Here is a 17,884-nt window from a genome sequence, read left to right as displayed (position 1 = left end):
CTGTTTGTTGACCTTTAGGAGTGTTTTCCTGCATAGTCAGCTATTTTAAGGCTTAAAACAAGCTATAACAACAATAACAACAGCAACAAAACAATTAAAAAGTCAATTTTGCCACCTAGATTGTGAATATATAAACACAGGGGACATCTATACACATATAACATAGATAAACTTATCAACATCTACTTCTCCTCAAACCCTAGCCCAATTGGAGAATGAATAAACATGCCAATATAAACTAAACACAAAATAGTCATTATATTGGTCTGTTTTACTTACATGAAACTTTAAACTCCTCAGTGGCTTCAGATATTGTGAGAGTAAGGCAAGCTTTGGGTGGGGCCTCGATGTTTTTATAGTTCTCATTTGGGAGCACTTGAGAGTGTCAATGAATTTGTTCATAATTGTCTCCAAGGTTTTGGTGTCTTCGAAATTCTGAAGTTCATTTTGAATGCCTCATTCATTTATTCAACATAAGCTTATTTACTTAAAAGATAGTTATGACTTTATGGTAAGAGAGATAGCATATCTTAGATTCCTCTTTTATTAATATTTCTCTTTAATTTAGTTATGCTAGGTTCGGCCAGGTTGACCAGAGAAACAAATCCAGAGATACTCATATGTATAAGAAAGATCTTTATCTCAAAAAGTAATTGTACATAAGGAAAACCTCCCAGCCCAGTGCTCCTCAAATCTCTAAGTCTGATACAAGTTCAGAAGTCCAATGATAGTCCTTAAATCCTTCTTCCTACTCACGAAGCCATTCAAACATGCAGGAAGGTCACAGGCTGATGGGTGCAAGGTCTTGTGGATGCAATGGTGGTGGACTCATCTCCAGGGCTTGTGCAGGTCTCAGGGTGACACACAGGCATGACGGTGAAGGCTGAGAGAGAGGACTGCCCACCTCCTGCAAGCCATTGATCTCAGTGGCACATCCACATGAAATCATTAAGCTGTAACCTGATGGACAGGCTCAATTCCATCCATATCTTCTTATTGGTGCCATGTTGGCACGAAAATCTAGCTATCACATGTGCCTTGACATTTGTTCCTATTTGTTAACTGGTTTTCAGGATATTTATACTTTATTTTAAATTATTCTAATAGAATTCATATATGTTCTAGAAAAGAAGGGACATTACTTTTAGGAGGTAACTGGACATCCCCTTACAGAAGGGTCGTGGGGAGGAGACAAGTCAGTCAGGGTGCAGGGTATCAACGATGAAACATGCAACTTTCCTCTTTTCTTAAATGCTTCCTCCCACGACTATGATGATCCCAATTCTACCTTACAAATCTGGCTAGAGCAGAGGATGTACACTGGTACAGATAGGAACTGGAAATACAGGGAACCCAGGGCAGATGATCCCTTCAGGACGAGTGGTCAGAGTGGTGATACTGGAGGGAGGGTGGAGAAGAGGTGGGGTATTAAGGGGGAACTGATTACAAGGATCTGTATATAACTCCCTCCCTGGGGGATGGACAACAGAAAAGTGGGTGAAGGGAGACGTTGGACAGGGTAAGATATGACAAAATAATAACTTATAAATTATCAAGGGCTCATGAGGGAGGGGGCAGTGGGAAAAATGAGGAGCTGATATCAAGGGCTTAAGTAGAAAGAAAATGCTCTAAGAATGATGATGGCAGCAATGTACAAATGTGGTTGACACAGTGGATGTATGTATGGATTGCGATAAAAATTGTATGAGCCCCCAATAAAATGATTAAAAAAAAAGAAAATACAGATCAACTGAATGCCTTAACTTTTAAGAAAGGACATAATAAAAATTTAAAAATCCACATGAAGGAAAATAAGGCATTCCTTATAGGAAATTAGTAGAGTAGAATCTTATGACATATAGAAAGTACACAGGTTCATGTGTATCTCATTTAATTCTCACTAATTGTGAAGTGCTTAGAACAGTAATATTGTTACTACTAATGAAAAAACTACCCCATACACTTATGAGACATATTTGTTGTAAAATGAGAGTGTTCTGGATGGAGTGGATTACGGGGCCAGAGGAGTCATGGTCAATCATTAGTGGTGCATGTGGGGAATTAAGCAGTGTAATATATCAACCCCCTTCCCATCAAACCTAAATTAAGTGGTTGGTATCCAAGGTAAATGCCTTTAGGACAGAGTAATGGGAAGGGAACTGGATGGAAGAAGCAGAGCTACGTCCAAAGTGGATGGTAAGAAATGAAGAATGGGGGCTTCCTGCCCAACAGCGAGTTCTTGCTGTGCTCCTCTTGGCAATATTTCTTCTCCAAAACCATGTCAGAAAGAAGTTCCAAAGAAGAGATAATAGGGGTGGTCCACTCCATGGTAGAAGTAGCTTATCTAATACATTGTTATCAATCTCACCATCCACATGTGGTAGACTACTTCTGTAGTCTCCTCTTTGGCACACCATTGATGATACCTAGGTTACTGGGAAGTTCAAATACAAGGATGATTGAGCAAATCAATACTATGAGAATCCTTAAAGTGAACACTAGTACTACTACTTGAAGAAACAGAATGATCAAAACTGAAAATAACTATCTTGTTACTTGATATTTCATCTTTAAAACAAGAGTAAAAATTCAATGAACCATGTCGTGCCTATATTATACACATCTGTAATGAATACCAAGATGTGAGGCAAGAGTGAGCCTGACTGTCATGGTTCAGGGTATGTGTTAACCTGGTTGGACCATGATTCTTAATAGTTTGGCAGTTATGTAATAATGTAATCTAGCAATTAAGTGATGATGTAATTGGGCAGTTAAGTAATGATGTTGTTATCTTCTATTTTGGAATATGATGTGGCCATCTTATAGTTTTGCATAAAGTTGCTTCTCCCAGGATGATCTGGTCTTAATGACAATAGTGAGTATGATATCTTCCTAATGGTAAGGGAGGATTTCTATTTTTTGTTATGTGGAATAGGTCATTGTGAAGGAGAACCAATTAGAAACTGGTGGGTGAAAAATCTGTATAAAACCACCAACAACAGCAACAACACGTGAGATTAGTGTGCACACAGCTGAAGAGAAAATTACTTAGCTGACGTATTCTATCTGACTGTCGTGCAGGACAATGAGGTGCAAAAGTATGCACAAAAGGTAAGAGAATAGGAGGCAAGAAAGACAAAGAGGAAATTGGGAAGTTTAAATATATGTTGGGAACAAATCTATAAAGGAGAGAATAAAAGAATGGAAGGATAAAAATTAATCATCAATAAATTATAGAGGAATGTTTCGCAGAGCTGAAGGAATGCTCCAGTTTCAGGATCAAAGAGATCACTAAATGTGCGGAAGATGAATTGGAAAAGGATCGAACCTAGACAGGATGTGATAAACCTTAGGACACCTAGATTAAAGGAAAAAAAAGTTCTAAATTATTTCAGATGTGGGAAAATCCCCAACCAATCGATAAATAAAAAAACATTAGATCTGCATTAGAATTCTTATTGGAAAGACTAGATAATAAAAGTTAATAAAGCAACATTTCAAAATTTTGAAGGGAGAAATGAATTTATACCCAGAAATTCCAACAAAACTAGTGACCTTGTTTTCACTCAAAGGAAAGTCAGTGTCTCAGACATTTTACCATCCACAATTTCTCTCTAAAGCATCACTAGAGAATGGTCTTGTGTTGTATTCTTAAAAAAAATTATTGCCATATCAGTCACTGATCATACAATTCAATAGTTTCGCAACCGGTACCACAATCAATGTGAAACATTCTCTTCTTTCTTGTACTCCTTGGTGCCAGCCACTAATTTTCTCCACATCCCACCTGTCATTTTCCTACATAATTATTAATCCAGATACTGATGCTATAGATTTTAGTGTCTTGGATTTCATCTACAGTAAAAGCATACAAAGCAAAATTAAGAAACAAAAACAACATCAATGACAAAATAAAACAGAAGCATCTTAATAGAAAATAAAATATTAAAAACTGGAACAAATAAAAAATGGGTGAAAAAGAAGATTAAATGATTCAGTGTTAAATTTTAAAATAACTTCATCAGCCATAATTGATTTTACACTGCTCTGTATCTGACTGATAGCAAGGCTATTCACATCTCAGGACTATGGTCAGAATCTTAATCCATGTGTGGACCCTGCAAATGGATTTTGGGCTTCCCTGTCATCCATACTCTTCTGAAAATGGGGTGTTCAGAATTTAAGCTCTGATGCCATTCCCTCCTCCAGATTTGGATTTCATTATTTATAATCCTTGGATCACACAGGTTTGTGTGCTTCTTCCATGTGGATTTAGTTGATGTCACACTTTTGAGATGCCTCATTTTGAGACAAGCCTTTAAGAGCCCAGACATTAGTGTTTCTGATAGCTAGGTGCCATCTAATTTCTTCATCACACTATGCTATAGCATTGAGTTGTATTCTTGTATGCAGACACTGGAGAGGAAATTTGTATGCAGAATGTTCTTTGGAGATTACTCTGGGGAACAAGAACCATGAGGGAGTAAGAGAAACAGAATTGGGCACAAGGAGAAGGTGGACTATTAGGTAAGGGCAACAGTTAAAGTTTCATCAGATTTGAGGTCAGTTCTGGATCCTAAGGGCTTTCAGAGCACTGAGGCAATTGGACTTAGCCTTTACATATAGGCATATGTGTTAGTCTGGGTACTTTGAAGGAACAAATCCACAGAAACTCATGTATACGAGAGAGTTTTATATAAAGGTTAAGTGCACATCAAGAAAACATCCCAACCCAGTGTTGCCCAAACCCACGAGTCCAACATTAACCCATTAACCCATATGTCCAATACTAATCCACAAAGTCCTCCTCCATCTCACAAAACAGACACAATGATGTTGACTGCAGGAGGAAAGACAAGTCAGTGAATGTGTAAGCATCTCAGTGCTAGCAGGGGTCTCCATAAGGCTGCTCCAGCACCCAGGGCTGCTTCAGGGTATATCCATGTGGCTTCTCCTTGGGGATGTATTTTAGGAAGTGAGCCTTGCAAGCTGAAGCAGGGAACTGCTAAGGCAGCTGCACCCTGGTACGACCATCACAAAGCAAGACCCAAGAACTAGAAAGGCAAGGCTCACTGAGCCATTTATCCCTCTGCCCTTCAATTAACCTCACTTGTGTTTATTGGCCAGGTTGGCACAATAAATTAACTAAATCAGAATGTAATAGTTATTGGATGTGAGCTACCTCAGGAACATAAACTCTGGACCATGCTCCCTTGGTCAAGTATAATTCCTGCAGGAACTTAATTAAAAACCTTTAGGGGCTAACACTCTGGGAACCTGGTGAAATGAGTATGTTGGATCTAAAGGAAGTGTGTGCCCACTGAGCATCGTCTATGTAGGTAAACTTTCAAAGGACAAACAATGAATTCCTTAGCAATTAATAGGAGGTAAGAAAGTGCACCCAGCAAGCAAATTAGCAAAACTTAAAGTTACCTAGAGATAATTTTAGCTTTGAACAAATAATAAAATGTGTGGTGGTTATGATTCTCAGTGGTTCGGCAGACATTTGACTGATTGCTTTTCCATAACGTATTATAATGCAATCATGTCAACGATGTGATCTGATGTGATCAGTCAGTCCATGGAAAGAGGAAATTCCCCTCATTCACAAGGATATGATTTTTTTTTGTTCTTTGATGCCTGATACCTGATCCTGTGAATGAGGACCAAAAGCCCATCTGTAGGCAACTGGATATCCCTTTACAGAAGGGATATACCTTACAGAAGGGGAGGAGACAAGCCAGTCAGGGTACAGTATAGCACTGATGAAACACACAACTTTCCTCTAGTTCTTTAATGCTTCCTCCTCGCTCACTATCATGATCCCAATTCTACCTTACAAATCTGGCTAGACCAGAGGACATACACTGGTACAGATAGGAACTGGAAACACAGGGAATCCGGAATGGATGATCCCTTCAGGACCAGTGGTGTGAGTGGCGATACTGGGAGGGTAGAAGGAGGGTGGGCTGGAAAGGGGGAACCGATTACAAGGATCTACATGTGACCTCCTCCCTGGGGGATGTATAACAGAAAAGTGAGTGAAGGGAGATGTCGGACAGTGCAAGATATAACAAAATAATAATTTATAAATTATCAAGGGTTCATGAGGGAGGGGGGAGCAGGGAGCGAGGGGAAAAAATGAGGAGCTGATGCCAGGGGCTTGGGTGGAGAGCAGATGTTTTGAGAATGATGAGGGTAATGAATGTACAAATGTGCTTTATGCAATTGATGTATGTATGGATTGTGATAAGAGTTGTATGAGCCTCTAATAAAAATGATTAAAAAACCCCACACACCTTGTACACAAAGACAAAATGAATAAAAAAATCAAAGGATGAAAAAAATGTATCAAGTTAATGGTGATAGAAAAAAGGGAGGACTAACAAAATAAAATTGAAAAAAAAGAAAAGAAAACCACGACAATTCCCCCAAATAGGAGTCCTGTGTACCCAGAGGCATGTTTGCCGTTTTGGCCTCAGTGAGGGACTGTGTCCGAGAGAATGAAGCAGAGGCAGAGAATGCTTTCCTTCACAGGGATACTTTTGAGGATGTGTGTGTGAACTCCAGAGTGAGAAGGATTCCAGTTGGAGCAATTCAATAATCTAAACGCCACGGAAGGTAATTTGCAGAAAGCGGGAAACCAAGGCTAACTGAGTCAGGAAAGCTAAGTCAAACCGGGGCCTGAAGAAAAGTGCACTACCATCAAGGCAACTATGAATCCCCGTGACCTTACACAGGGTTACTAAGGTTGTAAATCAGGTTATTAACAACCTGCAATATGCAGATGACACAGCCTTGCTTACTGAAAGTTAGGAAGACAAAGTAGTTGCTGATGAAAATATTGCAGTTTTCAGTATGGATTACGAACTCAATGTAAAGAATACAAAAATTCTCACAACTGGACAGATAGACAACATCATGATAAATGAAGAAAAATTTGAAGCTGCCCAGGATTTCATTTTGCTTGGATCCATACTCAAAGGTCGTGCAAGCAGCAGTCAAGAAATCAAAGGCTGTATTACGTTGGGGAAACCTGCTGCACAAGATCTGTTTCAGGTGTTGAAGAGTAAGGCTGTCACATTGAGGACTAAGGTGTGTTTTACTCAAGTCACTGTATTGTTTATGGCCCCGTATGCATATGAAAGTTGGACAACGAATAAGAAAGACTTTGGAAGATTGATGCACATGAATTATGGAGCTCCCTGGAAAAGGACAGAATGCTTGGTAAAATAGAGTGTCAGCAAAGAAGGGGCTGGATGGACACAGCAGATGTAGTGGCGATCTCAAACAAAGCAGTAGTGAGTATGGCAGACAGCAGGGTAAAGGTTCATCTGTGGTGCAGAGGGGCACATGAGTCAGACTCTACCTGAAGGTACCTGATGATGACGACACAAAGCTTTATCAGAGTGGATACCTTCATTTTTCTTCTGAGGAGTGGCTAATAGGTTGAACTGCTGGTCTTGTGTTTAGCAGTCCAGCACCAACAGTGCTACAAAGGCTCCCTAATGGCCTCACGGAAAACCAGAAATAATACAGAAGAAAATTGGACTAGACAAATGTGAAGTGGCCAGGGTACTGACCATCACCTCTGTGGAACAAGGGTCAAGACTCTACACAATGGGATACAAGATTGTAGAACTGCCCTAGGTGTGGTTTTAACCAGATTTTAAACAGCAGAACACCAGGATGTCAGATCCTGCCCATATAGAAATTAGGAGTTTCAACATTTGTCTTGCAATAGTAGTTTCTTCTTTAAGAGGTGGAGAGTAAATGGTTATCGGGAAGTCAGACAGAATGCTCCTTAGAGGCAAGGGTGGCAGTACTTTGTCTCATAGACTTTGGATATGTTGTCAGGAGAGACCAGTCCCTGGAGGAGGACATCTGCTTGGTAAAGTAGAGAGGCAGGGGAAAAGGAGACCATCAACAAGATGGATCGACACTGGCGGCGACATTGAACTCAAACATGTGCAGAGCTGGGAAATGTTTCATTCTTCTGTACTTGGGATCACTATGAGTTGCAACAGACTCAATGGCACCTAACAACAACAACAACAACAACAACAACAACATCAGTATCTTCCCTCTTCTTATCAGAACCATGCAAGGAAGGAAATGTCATTTTGTGGGAGTTAGAGACTTTTGCTAGAAGAGCCACCTTAAATAATTCAAGGTGCCAGCAAAAGCCATCATTTATACTCCAAGTAAAGAATTAATTGCAACTAGCAGGGGTTCTGAGGAGCTTTGGTGGCATAGAGGTTTTGTATTGGGCTGCGAATTGCAAGGTCAGCAGTTTAAAACCACCAGCTGGTCTGAGAGAGAAAGAGGAGGATTTCTACTCCTGGAAAGAATTAGTCTTCTAAGCCCACAGGGGCTGTTCTACCCTGTCCATACCCCGCTATGAGTCAGAATCCACTCTGTGACAGTGAGCTTGCTTGTTTTTAATAATGGTGCTGTGGGTGAGCATTGCTTGTGAATGGCCAAGTCACCAATTCAAAACTGCAGGCTATTGTGGAGGAGAAGGATGAGCCTCTCTGTTCTCATACAGATTTAGCCTTAGAAACCCTGTCTAGGGTTACTATGAGGTGAAATAGACTCACTGGCAGAGGGTGGAATGAAGAAATAATGGAGGATGAATATTCAGTTTGACTTTGAAATCAAGAAGGGGACCCTATCTTTAAGAGAGAATCTGAGAGACAAATTAATGGCTTATTTCCATCTTCTAAATAACACGCAGGGAGGTGGCAGCAAGCTGATCAAAAACACCAGAGAGCCAGCTAAGCATGTTACAGGTGACTGGGCACTGTGGATAAAACTCAAGTGCATTTTGACCTCCAAGCCAGCAGATGAAAGGATGAAGCAGGGCCTGTTGAAATTAGGCTAATGGCGAGCAAGATGAAATGAAGCATGTTGCTGATAAGCGCTGGCACGCAGGGGAAGAACATTGGCAGTGTCTTGGCTCTCTATCGGGCCTTTCCTTATGATGCTAGCCGATGAGAAGAACTTTTCTTCTTCTTTTTCCAATGATATTTTCATGAAGAATTTGTACCGACTGGGTCACTGCCATAGTTTTGCTTACTTTAGCTACTGCAGGGACAGGCTGACAGGATGTTCATGTCACCATTAAAAAGACAGCAATTGATTTTTGATGAAGATGCCAAAATAATTCAAAGGTGGGAGGACAGCTTTTTAATCAAATGATTCTGGAAAAATTGGACATCTATGGCAAAAAAAGTGAATTTCAACTTAAACCTCACACTTTATACAAAAAGTTACTCAGAATTGACCATGAACTTAGGTGTGTAACATAATATTATGAAATTTAAAAAAATATGTAGCAAAACAGTCTTGAAATTAAGGCTAAGCAATGCGTTCTTAAATTTGATGCCCAAAGCACATGTCGTGGGAGGAAACATTTGTAAATTGGACCCCATCACAAAAGACTCTGCTAACAAGGTGAAATGACAAGCTACAGATTGGGAGGACATCTTTGTAAACTGTAAGTCCAACACAGGCCTAATATCTAGAATAGATAAGTAACTCAAATCTCAACAGTAAAAAAGAAAATCAGAAACAAAAAACCCTACAATCCAATTAAATAGTAAGCAAAAGACTTGAATAGACATTTCCCAGAAGTTGGTCTGCCAGTGTGTTCATTTCAGATTAATTATTAATCTGAAATAATTATTAATTAATAACAATCAGATTAATTATTAGTTATTAGGAAATGCAAAGTTAAATCACAATGAGATATCCCTATTCGTGCATCGGGATCACTAAGACAAAAATTCACGACGACGCCAGAGGCTGGCGAGGGGGTGGAGAAACGGGATCGTTCATGGATATCGGGTGAGGAGGGAAAATGGCGCAATCACTTGGAAAACAGTTTTGTTGTTTTCTTACTAAACCTGAAATATCCATATGAACTAGCAGTTGCCTTTTGGACACTTATCCCTGATAAACGAAAGCCTGTGTTGACACCGAAACCTATAATGATTGTTCATAGTGCTTTGTTTGTGTACTGGTAAACCACAGGCAACCAGACGTTCTTCAGTGGGGAAGGCTAAGCAAACGAGGTCAGAGCCACATCTTGGAGTACCACTCAGCCGTGAAAAGGAATGAATTATTAATGTAGCTAGCATTTTGGAGGGATCTCTATAGAATTTTGCTGATAAAAGGCCAACTTCAAAAGGTTACATATATTTTAAATGTGTATAACATTCTGGAAATGATAACGGTTCAGAAATGCAGAGGAGAATAGTGGAAGCCGATGGTGAAGAAAACAGTGGGAGCTCTTTTTCAATATTGGGCTGTACATCTTAGCCAGACCCATTAGATGACAAAATAGAAATCCAGGGAATGTGATTGGGCAAAGAGGAAGTGAAGCTCTCGCCATATGCAGACAACGTGATTGCATATAGAGAGGACCCAAAGAGTCCATCAAAGGGCTCTTGGAAGATATTGGGGGTTTGGATACAATTTTTGATTTAGGTTTTTCTCTCTTTTACTTTGTTATTATTATTATTATTTTGTATATGAAATCTAGGATAGGTAAATCTATAGAGACAATAACTGGATTAATGTTTTCTTGGGAGCATGGCAGGGGAAGTCCTGAGGAAATGGGAGCAAATAACAATGAGTACAAGAAAGAAGAAAATGTTCTAAATTAATGATTGTACAACTCTTCTTAGTATGATTGAACTATTGAATTGTATGATACGTGAGTTATGTGCCAATAAAACTAAAAAAAACTGAGTGAGAGTTTGTGTAGTGGGCTAGTTACATAATCTGGTGTCAATTTGGGACTTGAGAGGATTGAGTGAAGGGGTGGAGTCTAGTTTGTCAAACATTGCATAGCCAATGAGGCTTCTATGTGGGCATGGCCTTCCTCTGAGAATTTTGGGAATTTCTGTCTTTTCCTCCTTGGAGGTGGGAGAAACTCTCTCTCTGCTTACTCCCTGAGAGACATTCTACTGACAAGACACATGGCACTACACTGATAGACCCTGTGCTTTGGGAACTGGAGGAGTCTCATGAAGACCCCTGCCATTGCTGAGATGCTTACAATGCCACTGGATCCACAAGACTTCCCACCCACTAGCCTGTGATCTTCCTGCGCTCAGCATCATTGCATGTGTTTCGTGAGTTGAAGAGGACTTTATTGATTTATAGATTAGCCCATATTAGACATATGGGCTAATATCAGACTTATGGACTTGTTCTGGACCGGGCTGGGATGTCTTCTCAATATTCAATTGCTCTTGTATATAAACCTTTTTCTTCGACGCATATGAGTGTCAGTGGATTTATTTCTCTAGTCTACTTGGAGTAACACATGGAGGGAGTGAGTTGGGCAAGTTTATTAAAAAAGCAACATGAGGGATCCTTGTGGGAAACTAACACTGAGGGAATTATGATAAGGACTATATTCCCTAACTTATTACAGAGGGAATCTGTAATGATAGGAAAGCCTCCACTTTGGTAAGTTAGAGGTAAAGTCCAAGTACATGATCCTGCTTTAGATATCATTCCCACAGATTCTCCCCTTAATAGCTATGCCACCTTAAAGTGAGCACATGGTTGATTCTGTGTCCCTATAGAAGCAGACATTCTTTCTCTCTTCCCGGTGAGTGTCACCCAAACCCTCTCATACCTTCCCCCAATTAGGTTTCCTCACCTGTGAGCTCAGGGCCCTTAATGTAGATACCACCCACCTTGTGACACATGTAACTACTGAATATGTACGTCTTATGGCTACCTATAAAGGATTCAAGATAGTAAAGGTTCTCTCTCACTTCTCCCAGGTCCACGTGGTCCATCAAAAGGAACTGAGGTGAACATGCTACCATAAAATGTGTCTAACTCCTTTATTTTACTCTCTCTCCTAGCCTGCTTATCCTCTATGACTTTACTATAATCTTTATCCATTATCACCATACATTTGCGCCTTCTGGCCCTTCGGTTGTTGAAGGCTGGTTTCCTCTGACAGATCCTTTGACGGCACTGTTCTGTATCTTCACTATGGTGGCAAGGACTCGAACATGCACATGTGGTACAATCACATAGGGCTCACAACCCCGCACCCCCGCCCCTTAAAGGGACGTGAAGCTAAGTGAAGTAGTACAAGTAAAACTGGAGAAAGTAACGTAAAGGACAATTAAACTTGGAAATATGAATAAAATTATTGGATGTGTATTGAAATGTCAACATTCTGAGTATGACATTGTGCTGTTGTTAGGTGCCATCGAGTCTGTTCTGACTCATAGTGACCCAGCGTACAACGTAATCAAACACTGCCCGAGACGCCACCACACAGCTCTCGGTTTGTTGGACTGTGGTGGCTTGTGTTTTTCTGTGTTGCTAGAAGTTAGGTCACCAGTATTTCAAATGTCAGAAAGGCCACCCAACGTGAACAGGTCAACATAGCTTCTAGACTAAGAACTCTGGAGGGAGGGAGAGAGGAGGCTGTCTACTTCTGAGGAATTAGCCACTGGAAACTTTATGGACAGAATCAAAGTGTTATCAGATGATCTTGTGTTAGAGTTCCTTAAAGAGAGCCACTCAGAGCCATGGCTTCTGAGGGCCTCTGTGGGTCCAAGCAGCCATGTCAGTGCAGAAGAGTATGGTGGCTGCAAGGGTACAAGATGCTCCGGGGGCTTCTCCCAGCGAGGTTTCAAGAAAATTGAAAACGACATTGGTGAGAAAAAGGCCAGGAAAGTCTCACTGAGGCCCTTCCCCCGTCGCACCAGTTCATCTGTTTATTCTTAGAGCGCAGCGAGGACTGTCCTAGGAGAATTTCCTCAGACAACATTACACCATCCACCCTTCAGCCTCTTCAGACTTCTTCTTCCCCAAACTTAAAGACTATTTCAGAGAAATACAATGTAAGGATGCCAAAAGTATCATTTTGAAGTGATATAAATAGAAGAATTCTGGGAAGCGTTTGAGGGAATGGACACGCCACTGTCAGATGTAGTGCAGCTATAGATCGAAGACATCAAGAAACAATACCTTCACATTTTAATGTTTGTTTGAAAAGAATTTCTATGGTTTTGAATCATTACTCTTTGACTTACCCTCCTACACCTTTTCTGATGAATTAATCGAGGCCCATCTTTTCTGATTAAGAAGTCATGTGACAGGAACACAATGAACGAGAATCCAGCCACACGGGTTCTACTTTAGCACAATCGGTTAGGTGGTGAATTTATTAATGTTTGGATTGGCTGACACTCGCTTCAACCTAGTGTACTGATAATGAAGATAAAACAGATATCTCACAGAGGAGAATGATGAACTCTTGAAAAACATATTTTAATCCTCAAGAGAAAAATGTAGAAAACGGAGACTGCCATCTGGTAATACCAAATAAATTTCCATCATTTTTCAAGAAGGGCAGGTCATTTTCCTGATTAACATTGTCATCAAATTTCATGGCCAAAATTACCTACCATAGCTTGTGCAAATAATTTGCATAGTCTGTCACATACTGTATTATATTGAATATTCAATTCAAATAACCTAGTTGCTGAAGGACATACAGCACATAGCTGTAAAACTCACTCATAAATCATTATGTGCATGGTTGAAAGAACTCATCATTTGATCTATTTGTAGTCAGTAGAGATCTTGGATGTGCTTCACAGCTTTTTATGTAAATCAGGAACATCAGTAGTCATATAAATTTGCATTTGTGACTTGATTCCTCTTAGCGAATGTGACAGATTCATCATATTGACTACAAGCAACCCGCAAAAAACAGCGTAAGAGATTACAGCCTTAAAGTATTATGGCCCCTTTTAGATACATTGTATTTAATTTGATATTTGTGAAGACTAGGTAATTGTTATCAGACTTGTATATGAATTCTTTCTGACACAAACATTTGGTTCTCTTCTGTAACCTGAACTTAGGGTATCTTGTAATTGACAGACAGCTGGGATATTGTGGTTCCTGGTTATGTTGCCCACATCACCAGACTCTTATAATTCTTACTTAGGTCATAATTTATTTATCATGAAGTCTTCACATGTGGATATGGTGGCATTAGAGTAGCCCTGAGGGGAAATGGTTGACTGATACTCAGAAAGTCAGTGGTTCAAAATCACCAGGTGCTCTGTGAGAGAAAGATGCGACAGTCTACTTCCATAACAATCGCAGCCTCACTGCCCTGTAGGGCCCTTATGAGTGGAAATGCTCTCAACAGCAGTAGCTCTGATTTTGATTTTGTAGTGGCATTGGAAGCAAAAGTGAATAGCATCAAAGTGGAAGGTGGGTGTATTGCCATTTTATTTATTAAAAAAAAAATATTTTCAATAGCTGGCATGCAAGGGAAATTCAGGTTTTGTAGAGTTTGCCAGAAGAATGAACAACTTTTCATAGAAGAAATATAAGTACAGCCAGAATATTCTTAGACAGGAGGAGATTGGCCTTCAAGCTCAGAATTTTGGCCATGGTCTCAGAAGGGACGAGTTCCTGGAGAAGAACACGCTGCGCGGTAAAGTAGTGAAAGGGAGGCAGACCCTCAGTGAGTTAGATTGCACGGTGGTTGCAACTCAAGCACAATGCACACTGTGAGGAGGGTATGGATTGGAAAGCGTTTTCTTCTTACAGCACATATGATTGCTGTACATTGGATTAACTTGGTTGTATTTAAAAACAATAGAGTCTGAAACATGTCTAATTTTAGGGCCCTTTCCCAAAACGATGAGTGAATTCAGATGTGGACTAGAAGAGGATGTGGTACAGGGAGATCATTGCTTACAGCAGATGTGTAAGGCTGAACAGAGAGGACCAGAACGATGCTTACTTGTGCTTTATTATTGTTATTTATTTGTTTTTGTTTACTTGTGTTTTATTGACTATACAAAGTCATTCAACTATGTGAGGATCATAACTAACTATGGATAGCCTTGGGAAGAAAGGGAATTCTATAACACTTCATTGTGTGCATGAACCTGTTCATAGACCAAGAGACAGTTGTTGAAACAGAATAAGAGGATACAACATGGTTTAAACTCACGAAAGGTGTGGGTCAGGGTTAAATCCGTTCACCATACTTATTCAATCTGTAGGCTGAGAAAACATCTCAAGAAACTGGAGTATATGACAAACATGGCATTGAGATTGGTGGAAAGTTTATTAACAACCTTTGATGTGCAGATGATACAACCTTGCTTGCTGAAAGTGAGGAAGCCTTGAAACGCTTGCTGATGACGATCAAAGAATGCAGCCTTCAGTATGGAAAGAGAGCTAAAATGCTCCCAACGGAACAAGTAAACATCGTGATAAGAGGAGAAAGGATTGAAGTTGTCAAGGATTTAACTTTGCTCGAATCCACAATCAAGTCTGAAATCAAGCCGCAGCAATCAAGAATTCAAATGATGTTCTGTATTGGGAAAGTGCTTCACAAGAGCTATTTAAAGTGCTGAAAAACATAGATATGATTTTGAGGACTAAGGTGCACCTGATGCAAGACAATATTTTCTATCAACTCGTGTGTGTGTGAGGGTTGTATAGTGAAGGAGGTCTATAGAATTGATGCATCTGAATTATGGTGTTGGTCAAGCATACTGAAGTACCATGGACCACCAGAAGAACAACCAAATCTGTCGAGGTGGCAATACAGCCAAAATGCTCCTGAGAAGCAAGCCTGCCTCATGTACTTTGTACACGTTATCAGCAGAGACCAGTCCCTGGCAAAGGACCAAATGGCTGGTAAAGTAGAGGGTCCGTGAAAAAGAGATCTTCCACGAGATGGATGGACACAGTGGCTGCAATGATGGGTTCAAACAAAACCACCATCGTGAGGACAGTGCAACCTGGGAGTGTTGTACTGACTAAATAACCCCTAACAGAAGTGCTTAAAAACCTGCCATTCATTCAAAATTATTTGTTCATTAAATACTTAGGTGATTTTGATGTATCAGACGTTTGATCAGGAGTAACATAAGGCCAAAGATCTTGCATCTGAGAAACTGAGAATGTTGTTATTGTGATAAGGAACATAATCTAGTGGAGGACAATATGATCGGGGTGTGCAAAATTCCAGAGAGAAGTAGCCAAGTGGTTATGCAGGAAACTCAAACCAAACCCACTGCCACTGAGTCAATGCCGACTCCTAGCAATCCGATAGGAGAGAGGAGCACGGCGTCTGTGGGCTTCTGAGCCTGTAAATCTTCCTGGGAGTAGAACATCTCATCTCTGTCCGGTGGAGCTGCTGGTCATTTCCAACTGGTGTCCTTGCATTGGGCAGCCCCTCACATAAGCCACTCTGCCACCAGGCCTCTTGTTGATGTAGTACTCCTTAACAAACCAAGAAGAGCTGCGGATGCTGGGTGAGAATCACTGGGCTACTCACTGCAAGATTGGTGGTTCAAACCCACCAGCCTCCCTGCCAAAGAGAGATGAGAGATAAGTCAAAGATAACCATTTGGAAACCTTGTATAATGTTGCTATGAGCTGGAATCAACTGGATGGCCACTTTTTCCTTCTTTTTTTTCTTTCTTCTTCTTCTTTTAAAACAATTAGCAAAGTTTTATTTGCTCTTTTTTTTTGGCATTTAAAGTATTCTTCAGTAACATCCTTGGCTTGAGATTCTTTGCCATAATCCTTCACAACCGCACAACTGCAACCAACCCCTTTCCGGGGTTTTCCTGCTCTGTCAGTTGTGCAGAGGCCTGCCCACTCGCCTAGCTTCTGGCGGTCATCCACCTGGATGCGGTCGACGTGGTGTCTGGCACACAGGGCATCCACCCACTGGACATCCACAGGCTCATCACAGGTGGATGCAAGCACACAAAGATGACGCTGCTCTAAGGCTTTGGCAGCGTCAACATTTCCACGTGCTGGGCCATCGTGGACGAGGGCGGTCTTCAGCCCCTCTTGTAAAGCAGTGTGAACGTCCATGACGCCCCCAGCAGCGTGCCTTCCTCGGCCGTGGCGGTGGGTTACGGGCAGGACCGAATCTTGAATACACTAGAACCTCCGCCTCCGCACAGCTCGGCGGGGACCGGGAAAGACACCGTTATTTCTTTTTAATGAAGAAATTGGTATTAAATATGCTGTGAAGGAAAATTTTATTATGGTAATTGTTATTAGATAACTTAGTTCCCAAAAGAAACAAACTCATTGTGAATATAAAAAAAATTCTCTAATGGTGTTAACCTAGAAAGCATTAATTAATTAATTAAAATAAAGTCATAGAAGTGAGAACTACTAAGTTATGTGCGGAATATGCTCCAGTACCAATTTGATATTCATGTATTATCTAAAGACGACCTGTCAGTTTTAGAAATTCCAGGAACACCCTGAATTGGACATACACTTAAAATACATATTCATATTTTTTTCGGGAGAAAATGCCTATAGAAATTTAGTAGTTTCAAAGAACATACCTCAACTGTGAGGACTTAGCAGAGTTGATATATTACCAGAATAAAAAATTCCTGGTCAATCCTAGTTCTCTTTCACACTTGGAAAACTCTGTTCTTCAGATAGCCAGCCGCTGAAGCTGGACTAAAAAATACCAGCAGCAATGTCTTTATTTAGGAACCAATGTTAAAGCAATTTGTTGCGGAAAAAACACATGGCAGCCTAACCAAATAGGTTAATTCTGCTGGAATATGAGTGCTTTCCTATTTGTGGCAGAAAACAAAGGCAGTTTGTGGTGTGAGGGCGGGAGCCTTTTGTTAGCACAGATTCCCTCTTCTTTCCATTGCCTATGAAGATGATGAGTTTGGGGCAGTTGTGGTAACACAGGCCTTCCTGGGGCCCCTTGAGCAGTAGGGAGAAGCACACGGGAGATGCACAGAAGATTCAAGTCATTTGTAAATGAAGTGTCTCTTTATAGCCAGCTCTAATTACTGGGAAGAACTTTATGACA

The 17,884-nt window shown here is 40.6% G+C and overlaps 1 protein-coding gene across 1 annotated transcript in view; it reads right to left on the bottom strand.

The window, feature by feature from the left end:
- The window catches only part of LOC101661135 (40S ribosomal protein S12-like), a 27,612-nt gene extending 10,695 nt beyond the window's left edge, over window positions 1-16,917 (bottom strand). Inside the window, exon 1 of the mRNA XM_045288728.1 lies at window positions 16,546-16,917. Within this exon, the coding sequence (XP_045144663.1) occupies window positions 16,546-16,908 (363 nt within the window). The 5' untranslated portion in view covers window positions 16,909-16,917. The remainder of the gene's footprint in view (window positions 1-16,545) is intronic.
- Window positions 16,918-17,884: the final 967 nt, after the last annotated feature.

The sequence above is a fragment of the Echinops telfairi genome, unplaced genomic scaffold (genome assembly GCF_000313985.2).
Source record: "Echinops telfairi isolate 266 unplaced genomic scaffold, ASM31398v2 ScPeMD7_1;HRSCAF=3_0, whole genome shotgun sequence".
Lineage (NCBI taxonomy): Eukaryota > Metazoa > Chordata > Mammalia > Afrosoricida > Tenrecidae > Echinops > Echinops telfairi.
This window is presented reverse-complemented; position numbering and strand designations above follow the sequence as displayed.